The sequence below is a fragment of the Myotis nattereri genome, assembly GCF_964212035.1.
Source record: "Myotis nattereri genome assembly, chromosome: 4".
NCBI lineage: Eukaryota > Metazoa > Chordata > Mammalia > Chiroptera > Vespertilionidae > Myotis > Myotis nattereri.
This window is the reverse complement of record NC_138079.1, coordinates 35,072,210-35,093,690: the sequence shown is the minus strand read 5'-3', so window position 1 is coordinate 35,093,690 and position 21,481 is coordinate 35,072,210. Positions and strand designations below refer to the sequence as shown.

At 39.6% G+C, this 21,481-nt stretch overlaps 1 protein-coding gene across 1 annotated transcript in view; it reads right to left on the bottom strand.

The window, feature by feature from the left end:
- MAST4 (microtubule associated serine/threonine kinase family member 4) overlaps nucleotides 1–21,481 on the bottom strand; it is a gene marked incomplete at its 5' end in the record, with an annotated part of 512,560 nt that overhangs the window by 328,990 nt on the left and 162,089 nt on the right. Inside the window, 1 exon segment of the mRNA XM_081090007.1 lies at nucleotides 18,712–18,836. Coding sequence (XP_080946133.1) covers nucleotides 18,712–18,836 — 125 coding nt within the window.

Here is a 21,481-nt window from a genome sequence, read left to right as displayed (position 1 = left end):
GAATCTTTTTAAGCATGACCTGAAATCTAAAAGCCACCCAATATTAATAAAATAAACCTCTGGTAAAATTAATCATGAGAAAAAAAGGGAGAGAAGACACTACTAAACAATATTTAAAAAGGAAGTTAAAACTGCAGATGTCACACACAATAAACATAATTTGCAGACTTAGAGATTAAATAAACACACAAAATTACAAAATACAAAGTTGATTTGAGAAGAAATTAAAAAATCTGAATAGCCTTATAATCATTTAAAAACTTGGATCCGTCAAAAGTGCCTCTGCAAAGAAATGACCAGGTCCAGATAGGTAACATTGGGAATCGTCAAGAACCAAATCAATGATTCTTACACAGACTTTTACAGAGATTCGAAAGAGAAGGAACTTTCCCCTGTGGTAGGAAAAAAAAATCACTGTTTAGCAAATACCCCATTGTTCCCACTCTCCCCCTCACGGATGCTGCATTTAACCATGTGGCTTGCTTTCACCAATGGCCACAGCAAAACAGGTCTTAAGAATCAGTCAGTGTTTCTGCTCTTCCCTCTAGGGGTTTCCAACCTGCAGCATGAGAACACCACACCACAGGTAAGTGCTGCCCCTCGTCCTGGGTCCCAGAGCAAGACATGTAGAGCAGGCAGGACTCTGACCAGCAGTCTGCAAGTAAGCCAGCCCAACCCACAGAATCACAGCCCAAAAGCAGCCACCCCAGCCACCCCACACAACCATAGCAGGAAATAACATCACTGACAAGAGCCACTGAAAAAGCCAATTACTGTAGGATCATAGGAATGGCTGATACATTCCTAATTCATTTTGTTGAGTTCACATAATCTAACAAAGGAAACACAATGAAAGAAAACTATAAGCTAATACTACTTACAAACATAGATGGTAAATCCTAAACAAAATACTAGTAAACTGAATACAGGCATGTATTTTTTAAGTTGCCATGACATTGTAATTCTTCAAAAGTATAAGATTAATAATGGCCATCAACAAACACAGAGGAAGCATTTGATATGAAAAATAATTTAAGCAAACAAAAAAAGGCATTCTTCAGGTGATACAGAGTACCCCTCCCCCAAAAAAGGCACCATAGGATTCATCATACTTAACCTGAAACGTCCAAAATATTCTCTTTATGTTTAAGAACAAGACAAGAATGCATGGTATCACCCCATCTGGCGTGGCTCAGTGATTGAGCGTCGACCTATGAATCAGGAGGTCATGATTCAACTCTTGGTCAGGGTACATGACCAGTTGGGGGCTTAATCCCCAGTCGGGGGCATGCTGGAGGCAGCCAACACTGATTCTCTCTCATCACTGATGTTTCTATCTCTCTCTCCCTTCTTCTTCCTTCCTCTCTGAAATCAATACAAATGTATTTTTTTTTAAAAAAAAATGCATAGTATCATCCTTCTATACAACATCATTCGAGACGTCCCAGTTAGTGGATTAATGCAAAATAAATAAATAAAAGACACAAAGATAGGAAAAGAAAGAAAGCTGCCATTTGCAGATTTCCATTGTCTACAAAATATTCCCATTCCCATAGTTTACAGATAAGAATCAATAAGGATTAGCAAGGTTCATTAATTTAAAAATTTATATACAAAAGCCAATTGAATTTCCATACACTAGCAAACAGGTATACATATTTATTTTTAAGGGATGTTATTTAAAACTCTTAAGAATAAATCTAACAAAAAATACACAAATTCTTCCTACACAAAATAATAAAAACTTATTACAAAACATTAAAGAAGTCCTAAGTAAATGAAGCAATATACTATGCTGTCCAATAGTAAAACTTCATCATAAAAATGTCAATTTCCCAAATTGATCTCCGGATTTAATGTAATTCTAATCAAAATCTCAATCAGCTTGCAGAACTTTACAAGTGAATTTATACAGAAGATAAACATGTCCAATATAGCCAACACTCTTGAAGAATAACAATGACATAAGGGAACTTTCTTGACCAGTTATTAAGACTTGTTATGAAGTTACAATAATTAAGAAAACAGTGATATTGGCACAGATAGACAAACTGACCAATTTCAGGGTACAGAGTCCAGAAACAGAGAAACACACAAAGAATGCCTAATACTTAGCAATCACCTCTGACATGTTATGTTCTTTAATTGGTACAACAGTGCTGTCAGGTTTAACCATTCCCATTTTACTAATGAAGACAACCAGGGCTCATGGAGCTTATGTGACAACCATCCAAAATTACTGAGCCAAGAAATGTCACTATTCAGTCCTAGGTTTCCCAACTCCAACAGGCCCGTGTTTTCATCATCTGCCATGTTTTGAAGAACCGTTATTAAGAAAGCAAGACAAAGGGCCTATACGCAAAGGATGACAAGAGCTCTATAAATGCTGAACAAAAACCTTAGCAGAAAAATAGGCAGAACACAGCATCTGCCAGCAGAATTACACAGTGATGGTTGTAGGCGGCATTAAGAAAAAATGCTCTTCTCTTCTGAGCACATCATGCTGGGGCCAGACCATGAGTTCATTGAGAGAGGTATGCTGCAAATCCTAGAGATTAAAGCCATGACATGAAAAGAGTTATGCCGATTTATGTGGATCACAAATGGAAAACACACCCCCAGGCACTCAAATTAGAGGAGGAAACACATCAAAAAATATATACTTGTCCTGGCCACTGTGGTTCAGTGGTTGGGCATCATCCCATGCACCGAGAGAGGGGCAGTTCAATTCCCAGTCAGGGCGGGCACACGCCTGGGTTGTGGGCTCCATTCCCCAGTAAGGGGGGTGTGGCAGGCAGCTGATCCATGTCTTTCTCTCTCATCAATGTTTCTCTCCCTTTGCCTTCCTTCCTCTCTAAAATTAATAAAAACATATATATACTCAAAACTCTAAGAAAACCAGAGACTAAAACTTTGTCTTCAAGTAGATATGACTCCAACCAAAATCATCAGATAGAGGCATAGTAAACACTCTACACATACAAGAAGTAGCAAGGATTTAAAATCAACCACAGAAATGCTATCTTTAAGGAACTGTAACAGAGGGTAAATTAGGAACACTACATCCCATAAAGTTTGTTTCCAAAGAGCCATTATTCTCTAGTTGGGCTCTCAAATACTTAGTTTAGTTATGTGAAATGCCTATTAAAATGTTTTATATTCTCAGCTCACTTAAAAACCTGATTTTTCTAGTAGTTTGTTTATGTCTAGCTTCCAGGAATACAGAGAGAAGCATACTTTAAATAAAAATGAAATACAAGAAAAATGGCATTTTAAAGAATGGAAATCAAATTAAAATCTAAATTGCAAATCCACTAACATGTATAAGGAAGCTAAATTAAAACTCCAAGAAATGCTGAAAGGAAATATATTTTTAGGGGTCATAAACCAAATGATAATATTAATTGCAATAAGAAGAAATATTTAAATGAAAAGCCTAAACTAAGGATTTCATAAGCAATGTTCCTATTTTATATGCTTAACATGCTAACATTTGTTTCTGTTTTTTACACAGCTAACCAATTAGAGCATATTTCTAAAGAACCAATTTGATTTGCTGGCAATTATTTGTTATCTTAGCTATAATTCTACAGCTTTTCACACAACAAATGAATGATTGTCTTACATCTGGAGAAGAAAATACAAAAAGTGATGGTATGATATTTGAATACATGCAATTACTGGCATGTTACATTCTAATTAACATAATTAGCTTTGAAACAGTTCTTGTAATAACTGTTAACATTTGTGTCAATTTAGTGGCAGTTAATGATGTGTAGCAAAGATCTGCTATTCCTTCCTCTTACAAGTAAAATAAATAAACCTTTCCAAAAAAGAAGAGACAGCCTCAATGAATATTCAAAACTCTTTTTTTTTTAAATATATTTTATTGATTTTTTAAAGAGAGGAAGGGAGAGCGATAGAGAGTTAGAAACATCGATGAGAGAGAAACATCGATCAGCTGCCTCCTGCACACCCCCTACTGGGGATGTGCCCGCAACCCAGGTACATGCCCTTGACCGGAATCGAACCTGGGACCTTTCAGTCCGCAGGCTGATGCTCTATCCACTGAGCCAAACTGGTTTTGGCTCAAAACTCTTTTTAATCAATAAAGCTCTATTGTGGTAGGTTCAGAAGGCAGACCTTGTAGAGTATTCTAAGGATACATAAATTGGAATATGGGTACCAGAAGGGTACACAATATTCCCAAATGGGATTTAGGAAAAATTAGATTATCAGTTTCCATTTCCATTATTTTTTAAAATATATTCTTATTGATTTCAGAGAGGAAACAAGAGGGAGAAAGAGATAGAAACATCAATGATGAAAGAGAATCATTGATCAGCTAGCTGCCTCCTGCATGCCCCACACTGGGGATTGAGCCCGCAACCCGGGCATGTACCCCCTGACCGGGAATCAAACCGTGATCTCCTTGTTCATAGGTCAACGCTCAACCACTGAGCCATGCCGGCCGGGTTCCATTTCCATTTTCTCCGTCTCCTCTTTGTGTGGGATTTAGTACATTCATAAGTTGATATTCACATTGATAATCAGCTGATACACACCAGTTCTGATGGCTCAAACACCTCCTTACAGGTTGGCAGTGTGAGTGCCATTTCCTTCCCCAGGACCTATCCATGATGTGGCAACTAAATGGTTAACACCTGGCAAACGAAGCTGCCTTCAGGCCAATGCTGGAACCCTATAATAAACGTTCTCTATCTGTTAAAATATCTTTAAATACCACCACTAAATACATGTAAATCACTTTAAAATATAGTCACATATTAGGCATGCATACTAAAAAATGTTTCATTGATGGGGTCAGCCAGCAGAAATGTTAGAAGCCAAACAGGTATCCTTTGTTACACCTGGATGAACAATAGCAACATTTAGCAATGGCAAAAAAAAGGCAATATTAATATTCTCAGTAAAATAGATGCTCATATTATAAATGTCCAAATATACAGGCACTGTGATAAGTGGTTTACAAAATGTCAACTGAAAAGAAAGCAAGTCATATATTCGATACAAAAAGAAGACCCTAGTCTTTGATGTAATCCAATGAAAGGAATGTAAAGAAAGGAGTTGAGGTGTCCTTTTTCTGGTTGCATTTTTTGCTTTTTACTATTTAATGCCATCAACCCTGAAAGTTTATTACATGTTAAAAATACCGCATTATCTTTTCCCCCATAACTTTTCATTTCAAACAAGCTTCATGCCTTACAAATTATCCTGCAGAAAACATAGTAGAACTATATTTATTGGAAAATAATCATAGAGAAACTCATATTTACAAAGCCAGTTTCATCCATTCTTTAATCCATACACTTCAGATATTAATTTAATAAAACTAAAGTTCCCTGGTTTAATAAATACATAAGCTTACTGCTCTTGAACAAGATAACAACAGTCCACATTACTGGGCTCTTCCTGTGGGTTCCAAGGGCCTTACGTGTACCATCTCACTTGATTCCAGCAACAACCCTGTCAGGTAGGTAACAGTAATAGTCCCATTTTTCAGAGGCTATGTTTCTCGGAAGGTCAAGGTTACACATCTAGTACATGGTAAATTCCAGACTCCAACCCAGGCAGCCTGGCTCTGGGGCCCATGCTCTTAAACATCACTCTAACTACCAACAATCGTTAAATTCTAAATCGAGGCTTGTGAAAAAATGCTCACAATTAGATAAAGGCCATGGCAACACACAATCTCTCTAGGCAAGGAGAGAGGTCTGTTCCTCCCATAAAATTCTCCAATTCCAGGATTCATTTTCAGAAGCAAGGCTCTCACAGGTCAATTAAAATGCACAGACGTGCTATGGGCACAACTCCTATAAGCCCATGATAGTTCATCCAGTGTCATTTCTAAGAGCCCATCCAATTTAATATTCCAGGCTCACATCTTCATCAGCTCAGATCATTTTCCTGTGCTCTCCAGGCAATCAGACGTTTGGGGAATGAGGAGGGAAGGGGGAGAAGGCAAGTAAAGTGACAATTACAGTCCTATATGATAAATGCTTTGGCTCAGATATGCACAATTCATAACCCAGGTGGGGGTGGGGGTGGGCAGGGATGTCAAGGAAGACTTCCTGGAAGAAGCGTTATTCTAAACTGCACACAGGCATTGGCCAGGCAAAAAGAAGGGAGTTGCATACAAAGGCATTTTCTTTCCAGAACAAGGAAGGGCATGAGACGAGGAATCCGAGGCCCTTAGAGGAATGGCAGGTGGTTCACTATTGCCCAAGTTATTTTGCCAAACTTTAGAAGCATTTAAGATGAGAAACCCTCGACTCTCCATCAAGGGAACCTGTCACGGGCATGGATGTTTTCTAGCAAATGGGGAAAACACAGAAGTTCCTTAAAGTTTAATTAGTGATTTTCGATCAGAGCTATGTAAAGAGAGGGGGACAAAATTATATCACTGGTTCATATTATTTATCAGATTAAAACATCAATGCTTGTGTCTAGGAACCAAAACAAACAAACAAAAACACACTTATACAAAGAAACAAAGAAAGAAATACAAATACTTAAGAGCACCTATATAAGCAAGCCAGGGACATCTAAGACGAAAGAAAAACAAGTTGGTTTCATGCAATGAAGAGATACTTCACACGAATTCTAGAAGAAGCATTCATTCTTGCAAAAAGAGCATTAAATATATACTCCTCTTTTCTTGGGGATATATATACCCATGACATGTTAAAACCCTATTATTACTTAGTGAATGCAGAATTCTACAGTACAAACAATAATGTAGTATCTTAGATTCCTAAATTGTTAGGATATACACCACCCAGAGAACAATTTAAGTTTTAGTAGAGAATCATCTTGGATAGAAAGAAAGGTATAGAAATAAAGAAAATAGGTAAATGAAAGAAGGAACAGAAGGTAAGGCTCGTAGAAAGCAAATTGGAATGATGATCAGTCCAGGTGTGAGGTTAGACTTAAGCAAGGGCTTTATGCCTCTGCATATTATTTGTAAACATATTCTCTGCTACTTAGCAGCCACTGTTTATGAACAAATACACTGATTCAGAATCCAACACTAGATACAAGGAATAAGTACAATTACCACTAATGCTCATTCCACTAACCACCAAAGTATATCTAAAAAAAATAAGATGTTGAAGTATGTTGGCTTTTCCAGATCCATAATAACCAGGAAGCTCAAGAAGTCTATGAATTAAAATAATTTTTCATTTTTTCCAAGAAGGGAAATGTTCCATCTTAATATCTTCCCTCCCACAAGCCACTGTCTAATTACTATGGGTTTCTTGGTTTCTCCTAAGCTGTAGAATCCTTTTGGCAATAAGATAGCAAATAGGCAAGTGCTGATACTTTACCATGGAGGCCAAGGGACACCAGAAAGGACAAGCTGTGTCACACCAGGAGTCCACCAGAGTGGTACCTGATCATCACTACACCAAGAGACACTTCCATGATGGCTGCCATGACTGCTTCATCACCTTGATCCCAAGCACGCCCCCCCCCCACACACAACCCAATCAAATCCTTGATATCCCAACCACTCAACTAGTCTGGGCTTGGAAGCAGAACAACAGGAACCTCAGAAAACTATTGAAACTTGGAATCAAGACCTCCTCAAACATCCTATATAATAAAAGCCTAATATGCAAATCGACCTAATGGCAGAATAACCTGAGGAATGACCAGTCGCTATGACATGCACTGACCACCAGGGGGCAGACACTCAACACAGGAGCTGCCCCCAGCCCACATGTCCCAGGCCAGCCAAGGCAGTTGCCAGCAGAGGGACACAACTGGTGGCGGTGGGGGGCAGGGCTGGGGAGTGGGCAGCGCCAGGCCAGCCAAGGCAGGTGCCAGCAAGGGCCGCCCAACTGCGCTGCAGGTTGCCCCGCAGATCAGCCCTGATTGCCGGCCAGGCCTGGGACCCTACCTGTGCATGAATTTCATACATCGGGCCTCTAGTTTGTTAAAAAAAACAACCAAAATGTGAGTACCAAAGGCATACCAGGCACTGTCCTTGATGCTAAAGTCACAGTGAGGAATAAGTGCCAGCAACAACTCATAATGCTTGGCGAACAGGTTGGCCACTTTTAAAATAGGTCCGCATTTGGGTAATGCGCACACACACACACACACACACACACAGACACATGGTATTGCAGTAATAAATTTGTTTCATTCCCCTCTATGATTGTAAACAATGAAAAGAGGGCATGCATCTTTTCTCTTTAAATCTCATAGAATATTTATGGCCTTTGATAACAGTAAGTCTTCACTCAACCAGTCTGTCTAGGCCCCCAAACACACAGAGCTATTCCGGCAGGCACCCCATCCTTCCCAGGAAGGATGACCCATACATAAGGTAATGAATATTTTTAATCTTTGCAAAATGTGAGAAAGAGAAAATTGGGATGGGAACTTTTAAGTGACTTTTTCTGGGTGGATTTCCATTAAAAGAAATCTCTCCTCCCAAATAAGTAGTTTATTCATTCATAGTCTGAATCACAGCATACTTCACATGTTTTCTGCTCATTATTCTCATGACAGTCAAGCATGTATAGAGTAAGGATGCACATTTAGAGTATCTCTTCATAGAGGCAGTAGTTAGATTACAGTGAGCATTTTATAGTTTGTTTTTAAGCCTATCTTTGATTTACAGACTCGGTTAAACCAACTACTCTGTGGCTGGGCCCAGGTGAGCCTATAATGAGATTTATCTTCATGGATTAGGCCTGCCCTGTAATAATCTGCTCAGGGCTCCCTTTCGCTATTTTGGAGCTGAGTTATGAAAATTCATCCCTTCACTATAAACAGAACCTAGCACAGAGGGTAATAATTCAAAGATGTATTGCTCCTGGAATACAAGCACCCCTGAGACTCCAAGTATAATGTCCACAGCTGAAGGCACTACTTCACAATTGAGATTACTACTTTCCAGATGAAAAAAAATGTTGAACTGTGGAATAATGCCATCAGCTACATACATTATAATCACACTCAGCTGTTCCTGAATCCCAAGAGCCGGAGAGGATACCCACAGTTGCTATAGTAAGCTGGTTTAGGAAACGGAAGTGCCAGGAGCCGGTCCATGCTTGCTGTTTCAAGGGACCTGGCATATATGGCATACTGTTCTTAATATGTTTGCTCACCTTCTTGGCACTATGTGTTTTAACCAAGGTCTCTGAGAAAGGTTGTTTCCCCAGGTAGGGATTTCCCCCTGAAGTTAGGGAGGGAATAAAACCTCTTAACTAAGTGCCAGGCGGGTAATTAATCACTTTAACTATGAACAATCATGCTTAAGCTACATAATCTTTACTCCCTGGAATGGAGATAAGAAACGCCCTAACCTTTGTAATAGAGATTGATAGGATTGAATCAACTGGTATAAATACAGATGTAACAAGACAGCAAGAGACACAGAGAGAGAGACAGAACCTAGGCACAGAACCTACACAGAACGTTCTCTAGAGACAGAAGAACTTCGCTGGAGAGAACATGGCAAAAGATCCTGGACAGAAACTGGCCTCAGAACCTACAGACAGAACCTAGCGAGAGAACATGGCAAAAGATCCTGGACTGAACCTGACTACAGAAATTGGCAAGAGAACCTGACTAGAACCTGGTGACTGAACTTGGCTGGAGAACCTGGACAGAACCTGGCTGGAGAACCTAGCGAGGGAACATGGCTACAGAACCTGGCTGGAGAACCTGGAGAACCTAGCAAGAGAACATGGACACAGAACCTGGCTGAAGAACCTAGCGAGGGAACATGGCTACAGAACCTGGCTGGAGAACCTGGAGAACCTAGCAAGAGAACATGGACACAGAACCTGGCTGGAGATCCAAAGCAGAACCTCTCTGGAGATCCTAACCAGAACTTTGCTGGAGATCCAGACCAGAACTTGGCTGGAGATCCTGGCTAGAGATCCTGGCTAGGCTGCTGATCAACTGAACGCTATCTCCGTGTCATTCATTCTTCGCCGACTCCGTCCACACCTTTGGGGACCCCTGGACCCGCTGGGGTTGGACCCCAGCATCTGGCGCCCGAACAGGGACCCGTAGGTAAGCGCCCCTCACTCGGGACGGATCGGACTCCACCATAGGAAGAGGGTGGATAGTCTTCGCCGACTCTGTCCACACCTTTGGGAACCCCTAGAACAGGATTCCCCTAGGTAAGCCCCCCCCATTGAGAACCCCCACATTCGGGACGGATAGGACTCCACCAGGGTACTTCAGACCCCCCTATAGGGGATAAGTAGGGTAAGAAGGTGGATAGTACAGAACTTAGATTGAGAAGATGTGCCATACTGAGTCCAAAGAAAGAAGACTTTGTATTGATTCTTAGATTGAGAAGATGTGCCATACTGAATCCAAAGAAAGAAGACTCTGTATTGATCTTTAGATTAAGAAGATGTGCCATACTGAGTCTAAAGAAATAAGACTCTGTATTGATCTTTTAACACATATGCTTGCTAGCAGAGGAATTAAGGTTACTCCTAGTCAGACAGAAGGTTTTATACAAGAAGTATGTCCATGCTTTTCTGAGGAAGGAAAGGTAAATGTAAAGGCATGGGAGGAGGTAGGCCCAAGGAGCCTTATCCTTAACCCCACTGCAGCCTTTCCACCCCGGGAAAGTGCAGGATTGGCAAGCTCTCCCTGGGGTGATAGATCAGGCCTCAGGTAATAGTGGAAAGCGCCAATCCTACTCTTAAAATGGATACAAGAGAGCATTTGTGTTTTTTTTTCTTTTTAATACCTCCTTTTAAAAAATAAAAAAGGGGGAATTTGCCGGGAGCCGGTCCATCCTTGCTGTTTCAAGGGACCCGGCATATATGGCATACTGTTCTTAATATGTTTGCTCACCTTCTTGGCACTATGTGTTTTAACCAAGGTCTCTGAGAAAGGTTGTTTCCCCAGGTAGGGATTTTCCCCTGAAGTTAGGGAGGGAATAAAACCCCTTAACTAAGTGCCAGGTGGGTAATTAATCACTTTAACTATGAATAATCATGCTTAAGCTACATAATCTTTACTCCCTGGAATGGAGATAAGAAACGCCCTAACCTTTGAAATAGAGATTGATAGGATTGGAATCAACTGGTATAAATACAGATGTAACAAGTCAGAACTTAAGAGACACAGAGAGAGACAGAAATTGGCACAGAACCTACACAGAACGTTCACTAGAGACAGAAGAACTTCGCTGGAGAGAACATGGCAAAAGATCCTGGACAGAAACTGGCCTCAGAACCTAGAGACAGAACCTAGCGAGGGAACATGGCAAAAGATCCTGGACTGAACCTGACTACAGAAATTGGCAAGAGAACCTGACTAGAACCTGGTGACTGAACCTGGCTTGAGAACCTGGACAGAACGTGGCTGGAGAACCTAGCGAGGGAACATGGCCACAGAACCTGGCTGGAGATCCTAACCAGAACTTCGCTGGAGATCCTAAGCAGAACCTCTCTGGAGATCCAGACCAGAACTTGGCTGGAGCTCCTAACCAGAACTTCACTGGAGAACCTGGAGATCCTAAGCAGTACCTCTCTGGAGATCGAGACCAGAACTTGGCTGGAGATCCTGGCTAGGCTGCTGATCAACTGAACGCTGTCTCCGTGTCCTTCCTTCTTCGCCGACTCCGTCCACACCTTTGGGAACCCCTGGACCTGCTGGGGTTGGACCCCGGCACGGAAGGAAGACGTTATAGGAGGAAGTGTGGATAAGCCCAGTTTCATATTTGCTTTATCTGAGGGCTTTGGTGTTACGAGTTCAACGTGTCCAATTAACATATCGACTTCACTCGAAATCAACAATAGATGTAAAAAAGATTATTTTCACCTAGTGAACTAGCAAGGTTACCTTTTATTAAGAAGGCAATACTGACTGCTGGCCAGAGTATAGGGGAGACACACTTTTTCAATGTATGGAAATATAAATGTGCAGAGCATTCCAAGAAACGATTCAGCCAAAGTCCGAGGAAGCTCCATCATCCTCACATCCTTTACCATAGTAATCCTGCTCCAAGAATATACCCTGAAAAAATAATTAGAGGTGACAAGGACTTATTAAAAGCCTGCTCATCACCATTATTTGCAAGAGGGAAAACTTGGAAATAACCGAAAGGGTGACATAGCTTTATAAACTGGGAGAAATCCATACATTAGAATATTATGCAGCCTTTCAATTGAGTCATAATGGCTAAGGAGAGATGTTAATTCATAGTTGTATTCTGCAACTTTTGTTAAGCAATTTATCCAAGGGCATTCAAATTGTCCCAACATCAATATTTAGCAGGTGCTCTCTCTGAGTTCACTAATTGGACTTCAGCTCAGGTTTTTGTTTTTGAGCTATAAGGCTAATGAAGTATTGATATAATATTAAATGGCTGCAAATAAAGTCTCTAGCCTAAATAAATGCTGACATTATGTCAGTACATTCTGAATGAATTAAAAAAGAAAAATGCACTTTTGCATACATTTAGTGAATTTGCCCTGGCTCTTCATAATGCATTTTTGAAAATGGAAAAGATGAATATTCATCAAGGCTCTTTGAATAGATTACTTTAAATAGCTTGGTTTTAATATTTATTGTACATCATGAAACATAAATTTTCCATTAAAAGGAATGGATACAATGTCAAAAGAGGGTCACTGAAGAAACAAAATTATATCATTTAACCTAATATCAAAAGTTGAAAAACAATATTTAAAAGCACACCCTTGCTTCAATACAGTTAACTCTTCTAGAAAGATATCTTCCAGTTGGTTGGGTTGATGAATTTTGAGAGAAAATGAGGAAGAAAGAAACAAAGTAATCCACCATGATGCAAGGGATAAGGACAAAAATGAAATCAAATGATCTGAGAGGTAAGTGCTTGTCTCCCTCCCTTCTGATAATACCATCTCAGCCACGCCCAGCTGATAACCCCCAAGAAACATTTTTCCTACCAACCCCAGGAACACTGACTCCAGCATTTGAGTGACAGGCACTGTGCAAAGTAGCACATAAAAGCTCATTCATTTAATCCTCGCAATAACGTTATGAGGTTACCACAACCATTAGACCCACTACACAGATGAAGACACTGAGGTTCGCACAGCTAACAAGTAGCAGAAACTAGAGTTGATCTCTTAACCACACTGCTTTCCGCCCCTCTCCGCCCCCATTCTCATTTTCCAACTGAACAACTATAGTTTAATTCCTGAATTCAGTTTGCATAGTGAACTGCTCTTGGGCTTGAACAATAGCTTCTTCAGTGGAATAAATAATATAAACCCCAAAAGTTAATCACAGATCAAAACAACAAAAAATAAACAGGAGTCCATTTAGGGTACAAAAAATTTATAGAAAGGAAATATACATGCTCAAGCATTTAATAAGTCTTCATTGAGCACCTGAAGAAGTAACTGGGAAAACAAAAAAAAATATCTTCACCCTCATGAATTTCTCATTAAATATTAAGAGCTATACAATAAGGTAAATTATGTAGACTATTGGAAGGAGCTAAAGCTATGGAGAAATGTGAATGAGTAACACGGGGAGGGGGGGCATACAATGTGGGAACAGTTTCAAATAGGATGGTCAAGAAAGACCCAATAAGAAAGAATGTGACAGGATGTTCACACAAACAAAACATCAGTCTCATGATTCAAAACACACAGAAAACTGGAGGGGAAAACTGAAAACTAATTTTCACTGTGTTTCTGCCACCTATCTATTACCCAAAGTACAAAAGAAGTGGATGACCACATACACCATTTCTAAACTTGAACCATCCGAGCTCACAACCCTATTTTCCTAAAGAAAAGTAAGTCACACTGGTCCTGCTTTTGCCTCCTGAAATGCCCATGTGTTGCCGGAAAGCAGCATCTGTCTAAACCCCCCTGCTTTTGACGACTATGACTTCTTTGATAAACTACCCATGTGTGTGTGGAGGGACAGAAAGATGGAGGAAGCAAATGGGGAAATGAGTTTTCCCCTCTCCAGATTAATGTATATGAAGTATACATCTGACACTTCATCAGCACTCCCGGCTGGTGTCCCAGCAGGCGGACACTGGCTGAGCATGTATTCTGCCAGCAACCAGGCTACTTAGGATGAATTGGCAACATGTCATTTATCTGAAATGCCCCAAATGTCTGGGAGAGGGAGCACAGCTACATTTAGCATCGCCAAGGAAAACTAGATACTTTGGGCTAGGAATTAATCTCCTTTTTGAGAAGGTAGTTAGTATTACCTTCAAGCTTGCCTATGGCATTTAAATCACTATAGGTCATGCATTTACTAAAATTCATACCGACCAAACCATGGGGCCTTCATTTATATCTTACTAACATATGAATACCTACCAGCCACGGGGCCTTCATTTATATCTTATTAACATACGAATCCCTCTCAGGTCTCTACTTTTCTGAAATGTATGTTGTGCTGAACATAAAATTTTGTTAAATCAACTTGCAATGCCGTTATTTGGACATATGCCGCATTGATCCCTATTTTTCCCATTTTTACACACTTGAACACACACTTTGCTTCGACTCACTTTTTCAGTGAATCAACAAAATATTTAAGCCAATCTGCTACATGACTGCTTACAGGCAGATTAATAAAATCTCCTTGAATGTGGACACTGTAATCTCTTCATAATTTTGTCAGCCTAATTTTTGAACGGCTGATGTAGAACTAAATGGGATTTGGCCCATTACATGGACTTTAAGGCTAATCACAATTGTAAGATGCCGTGAACAACAAAACCAAAGAGGTTTTAGATGGATGATCTTATTAGGCCACCCATTACAGCAGAGAGAATCGCACCATCACTCTCGCCTTGCAAGTAAAGGAATCTGTCACTTCCTAGGAATAATTATTTGTCCCATCGGCATTATTTATTGAATGCCTCCTATACGCAAGGCTTTGTGCTAGGAGCAGTGAGGAGCAGAAAGCCAACCAGACAGGAATTCTACCCTGAAGGAGCTTGCAGTCTAGCAGGGGGATGTGAGGCGTAAACACAAAGAATTAAAACAACGGTGCGCCATGATACACACCAAGGAGAGTCAGGAGGAGAAGGCTGGCTTACAGCTCTAAGATGGGGGGCTAGGGGTGAGAGTCGTAGCCAGGAGAGGGTCCAAGAGAATCATGTTCTATTGTACAGAGCACCTCCAAAAACATCAGCTTGTTTAGAAAATAAAAAAAGAAACGAGGAGGAGGAAGAAGAGAGAAAAGGCCAGTCAGAGAAAGACAAGTATCATATGATTTCACTTATAGGTGGAATCTAATGAACAAAATGAACTAACAAACAAAACAGAAACAGACTCATAGATATCAGAGGACTGACAGCTGTCATAGGTGAGTGGGTTGGGGGCTGGATGAAAAAGGTGAAGGGATTCAGCAAAGGAAAGACAAAACTCACAGACACAGACATCAGTAGGATGATTAGCAGAGGGAAAGGGGATAGAAGAGGGTAAAGGGGAGATAAGTGGTGATGGAAGGAGACTTGACTTGAGCTGGTGAACACACAATACAATATACAGATGATCTATTATAGAATTCTATACCTGAAACCTATATAATTTTATTAAACAACTAAAAGCCCAATGCACGAAATTAGTGCAAGGGTTTGCCCTCGCAGCCCCAGCTTCATCCAGAAGGTCATCTGGACGGTTGTTCTGCTGTTCAGTCTAATTAGCATATTAGCTCTTTATTATATAGGATGTTACCCCCCCCCCCAAAAAAAAGAAAAAGAAAGTAAATTCTAACAGGTGTATATTTCCACCTCTCAGCATCATTACTAAATCTGTTAGTTGTAATCAGCAGAGGCACTTTAAACATAATCCAATCCAAAAACATTAACCCTTTGAGTGCCAACCAATATCCTAGGAACTATGCTAAAATTGCCAAGGCATTTTTGCTGATTTTATAGCAGTTTAGGGAAAAAAATTATGAATCACAAGTAAGTGAAGTTACATATTCAAAAACTTAAGGAAACCTTTACTACATTTGTTTTCATCTTTGACATATATTGTTTGCTGATTGTATTATAAAATACTAGTAGTAGAAAAAAAAATTTGAACAAAACATATAATGTTAAAATAGAGGGACGCCCTTCTCCAATATCTTCCACAAAATCGTCATCTTCACAGCAAGAATTGACATTTTTAGCAATATCATCATCACTAATAAAAGCAGACTTATAACTGGACGCCATTTCGAAGCTTTAGGGCTACAAAATCTGAGTAAACTTCATAAAATCGTAGTACCTGTAAAAAATTAGGCAGATAAATGCCAGTGGTCAATTGTAGAACTACAAACATTTGGCATCATAAGCAATCTGCACTGAGGTGCCATCTGTCAATAAAGAGTGAACTACTAGCATCTAATAGTGACACTGCAGGAGGTGCTCGATCGCGCTCCCTGGCACTCTAGGGGTTAACTAATAACACTTCTGCAAAGGGTACATACGGTGACACACGGGAATAAATGATATGGCAGAGAAACCTCGACCAATTCAAGCAGAACAACGAGGGAAACAGGAGGGTCTCAGCCCGGCAGCCCTCCTCCAGCGGCTGCTCTCAGGTTGGAGGACAGAGACTTGGTCAAACGGCTCACAAATAGTTTTCCTTAAACTACAACTCGGAAATCATGAAACTTCGGAATGAGACATACTGTATATACCAGTATATATCTTACTTTTAACAGTGTTGCTTTAATCAGAATGATTTTCTTGGCAACAAACATACAAGATTACTATTTTAAAGTCTTAAGAATAATATTGCATTGACCCCAAAAGACACTTTTTTAAAAAAAATCACTAATTGTGAGAAATGTTCCTTAAAAAGTAAATACTTACAGTAAAATAAGCTTTTGATAAAATTCCCCAAGAAGAAAAAGTAACTTTGAACTTGGGGATGAGACGGAGGAAAATGTGATCATCACTTTAAGTGCACATTTAAAATAAGTCCCAAATTTTTCATAAAAGGAAGACAGTAAACTTTGGCTTAAAGATCATAGTCAATTTTGAAATCATAATATATCCTGAAAGAAACTTTTTATGGATAATTATTCAATACCATTCAGAATCTTTATTATTTGAAAAGTAGATTCGGGAATTCCAAAGTTGAATTCCAGAGACTGTTTATGCCTCTTTTCATCTGGCAGTTGCAGATGAGATGATAAAATCTGAGAAACTCAGTGACTTGCTCAAGTGTACACACTATCTAATGGCAAAATCAGGACCTAACTCACATCTCTCTGCATTATTGAATGATTCCCATATATCCAAAATAACCTATTATCAATACATCAAATTAAAAGGCATCATAATGCACCGACTTACATATTATTTGCATCATCAGTAAAATATGTTTAAAAATCTATTCCCATACCATACAACCCCTCCCACCAATGCAAAAATAACTTGTAAACACTCCTAGGCCAAAGGTTAAAGTAGAAAAGTAATGAGCCCACTAGAACACAAAATTCTAGGAAGGATCATGGTTAAAAATAAAGGTGTACATTGAAAAAAATAAAAGGAATGTGGGAGTCCATGCTGCCAAAAAATATGCAAATATTTGTATCATGTGCCAACTGGTAAATATGGAGAAAGTGCTAGAGTTGTAATAATGACCATTTTCAATTATCACAGAAAAGAAGGGGCCTGGCAAGAACCACCATGTTCTGGAAATCTAGGGGTAATTTTTGATGAGGAGAAACATGTTTGCATGGCCTGAAAGTATCTCCCCACAGAATGCTTATTGAATACAAGAGCAAAAGTCTAACTACAGTGGAGACATCTGTCAAAACCTTGACTAGGGGGAAAAATTAACTTCACAATGAGGGACAGATAGACATATGTGTCTGCAGATGGCAGACCCAATGGGATATTCTAGATTGGGATGCAAAGACATAAATCTCACCATGAGGAAATATCAAACATATAAGCAACATGTAATATGCGAAATATTCTATTAAAACACATGGATGGGAGTATATAGTCCTCAAAGATCTTGATGTCAAAGTGGTAAATAAAGGCTCTGGAAATAATTCCAGATTAAAGGGAACTAAGTAGATATGACAATTAAATTCAATGCATGATTCTGGACTGGATCCTGTTCTGGGGGAGGGATAATGTTATAGAGGACATTATTGAGCCAATTGATAAAACTGAAATGCAGATGGAAGAGTAGATAAAGGGCTTTTATCAGCCATAAATTTACTAAAGTTGAAAACTGATAACAAAAGGCTATAATATATACAAGCTACTCCCAAACAGTTTAAAAAAGTATGTGTGCATGTATACATATATGTATATGCCTGTGTCTATATAGAGGGAGAGAAAGCAAATGATAAAGCAAGTTGGGCAAGAGGTTAATAGTTGAATCTAGTAAAGGATCAGTTGGTGTTCTATTATTTTTCTTACTCTTGCCACTTCTCTGTTACTTTGAATTGTTTTAAAGCTTAGAAACATCTTCCTTTCTTTTGAGGGAAGAGTGCAGACAGAGAAAAATTGAAAGAAATACTCCAAATTAGGTTGGGGGGTTAGGGGTTGGTGCTTGGAAAAATGAGCACACTGAAAGCAAGGTATTTCACATTGCCAAATCTGTGCTCAATGTTAAATGTAGGTTCAAATCTAGTTAAAGTCAATAAACTTAAAATAGTCCCTAGCGAGGTGGCAAGACGGGTAAAACCCAACCCACCACAGACAGAGCCCACAGACACACTTACCAGACTGGCCGTGAGCGAGGGTGCCGACTGGCCCAAGGCCTGGCTGCGCATGCGCACGAGGTTGGACGTCTCCGCAGATGCTGACCAGGTCTGTCCTGCGGTGGGGTTAGGAAGGAGGTACCTTCCTGTCGGGGTTAAAGAGAAGACAATGTAAGTGACAGGCAGAACAGTAACACCTCCATGGAAACGGGAGATCTCTTCTTGACCATTCTTCTATATAACGTTTGCCAATAATTACATTTACCAAAAGCAACCGGAGGCAAATTGTTTTAATTAAGACAAGTTCCGACCCTGATTTCCCACATAAACCCAAGAGTACCTCTTCATCCCCAGCATCTGTAGCTTTCAGCCAAGGCAGAATGAAGTATCTTGTTACTGCTGCCTATTCCACCAAATGTGCTGAGGATGAATATAATACACAAAGCATTCCTAGCATCTTAGAAATAAGCTTATGCAGTTATAACTGTACTTTTAAAATGTCTAATATGAAAAGTGATTGAGGATTCATCTGGAAAAGAGTCCTCAAAGTGGAGATCATGACCAACAAAAGGAAGAGTTGGAATTCTTTCAGTGAAATGGGGCTGGTGCTTCTCTCTCTGAAGTACTGGTTGGTCATCCAACCATGTCCACAGGACACATAATTGTATCCATTTGCATAAATCAGGACATCAATGTCAGTTGAGCTTCACTGAGCAACTCACATCAACCTTGAACTCTAATATATATGTATGCCTTTGAAAGTCAAACAGTTAAACCAATTCACACTGTATTAATTTCTAAGTACAGGGACAGGACCAGTTATCAATGCACAAGAAATAAGGCTTTTTGACTTCAGGAAGTTGGGATGTAGTTATGAGTATTCACATAGTAATGAAGCTCAGTAAAAGCAGAGGCCATGTTTGATTTTTATCTGCTTTGTTCCAATACTAGCACAATGACTGGCCGTAGTCAGTGCTCATTAAATATTTCTTGGGTGATAAAAGAACAAGTGGGCACTTCTTTCCCATAAAACATATAGGGACAATAAGATGGCAGGTAGTCTGTGGTGTCGCATCCAAGGGCTGTGTCTGTGGGGACTCCAGCTTCATACCACTCAGAATCAGGAGGGACTGCAGCCACATGTGTGGCTAGTAGTCCTGGAGCAGAGGTGACATTTGTTCCTTGGATTCTCCCCCAACAGATCTGTTCCTTGTAAAAGAGGCTCACTCCGTACCTGTGGCATACACTTCACAGGCATGTCCCACTGGTTAATAAATATTGCAATATATTAGCTAGTTAGCTATTAGTATCCATTCTAACTACCAACAATATCAAAGTATAGGAGCTAGGGGAAGCTCCCCCCCCAAAAAATCTAGACTTTAATGTAACATATCTTACACAACATATATCTCACTAACCCCCCCGCTGGCCTGGTCGCCCCATGCAGCCTGTTTGGCCGTCCGTTTGGTTGTTTCAGTGGTGACGGTCACTTAGGCTTTTATATATATAGATTAGACCTCTACATGGACAAGGACATGGACTTTTTAAATATAAAGACATCCTTTCTTATACCTAGTTTTTCACCTTAGCATATGTGATGAATATTTTCCTGTGATAGGATTTTTTTTTTCTTGCCTTAGTTTGAAACGTGAACTAAAAGCTAGACTAATAGGGGCTTTGGGAAATCTGCCCCGCCTGCATTTAGGAATGCTAACCATTATTACATAAATAAATGGTTTCTTTAACAGAGAATTAACTCTCAGTTTTTGAAAAGCATCATATGTTAAAAATATAGCAACCTCCAGTAATCAGAACCCATACATTTTTGGTGGTTTTTTTTTTCCTTCTGGTCCTTCCTGTGTCTTTTCCTGTATTCTATGCTTTGTATTTTCTTTGTACACATTTCAGAGAGAGGCCTGATAGGAGGTATAGAAGCTACCTAAAGTCAAAGTTTATATGATGGAGAGAGTCTAACCTCATCACTGTTCTGGCTCAGATGCTTCATTTTAAAACCAAGCAAGGTAGATACAAGAACACTTGAAGAATGTAACATCATCATAAAAAGTGTAAAGGCTAAATATTGTAAGTCACTAAAAAATTCTGTAATTCAGTCCTTTTCTCTTTTACTAGAAAATAACTATTAGACTATCTCCCTATAATCCCCAAGATGAAGAAATAGGTATTCATTTCTGTATTCCTAGTACCTGGCATAGTCCCTGGCACAGTGCCTGGCATATAGTAAGTGCTCAATAAACATTTGTTGACTAAAATGCACTTAAATGGGAAACATAAAACTAACCAGATTATCTTCTTAAATTTAATTTGTATTATAGCATAATAGTTAAAATATATTGAGACATTACTATATGCCAGACACTGCCACGTCTTAGCAACCCTATGGGGTACCAGGTAATATTATCTCCACTTTAAAGCACAGAGAGGTTACGTAATTAGACCAGGGCACATAGCTGATAAGTGAGCAAAACCTGGATTCTTACTTTGAAGCCCAAATCCTATCACAGGAAAATATTCATCACATATGCTAAGGTGAAAAACTAGGTATAAGAAAGGATAACTTTATATTTAAAAGAAAATAACATGCAGATGGGATTAAATGAGATAATGCACTTAAGGCAATCAGCCTGGGACATGGAAGGCAGCCAATATACTATTACTACTCACATGCTCATAAGAGCTTTACAACTCCACCGATACACCCTCACCACCACAGCAACAAAATAAACCATGGCAATGGACTCCTTGGCCAGATCACAAAAGAACTGGAGAAAAC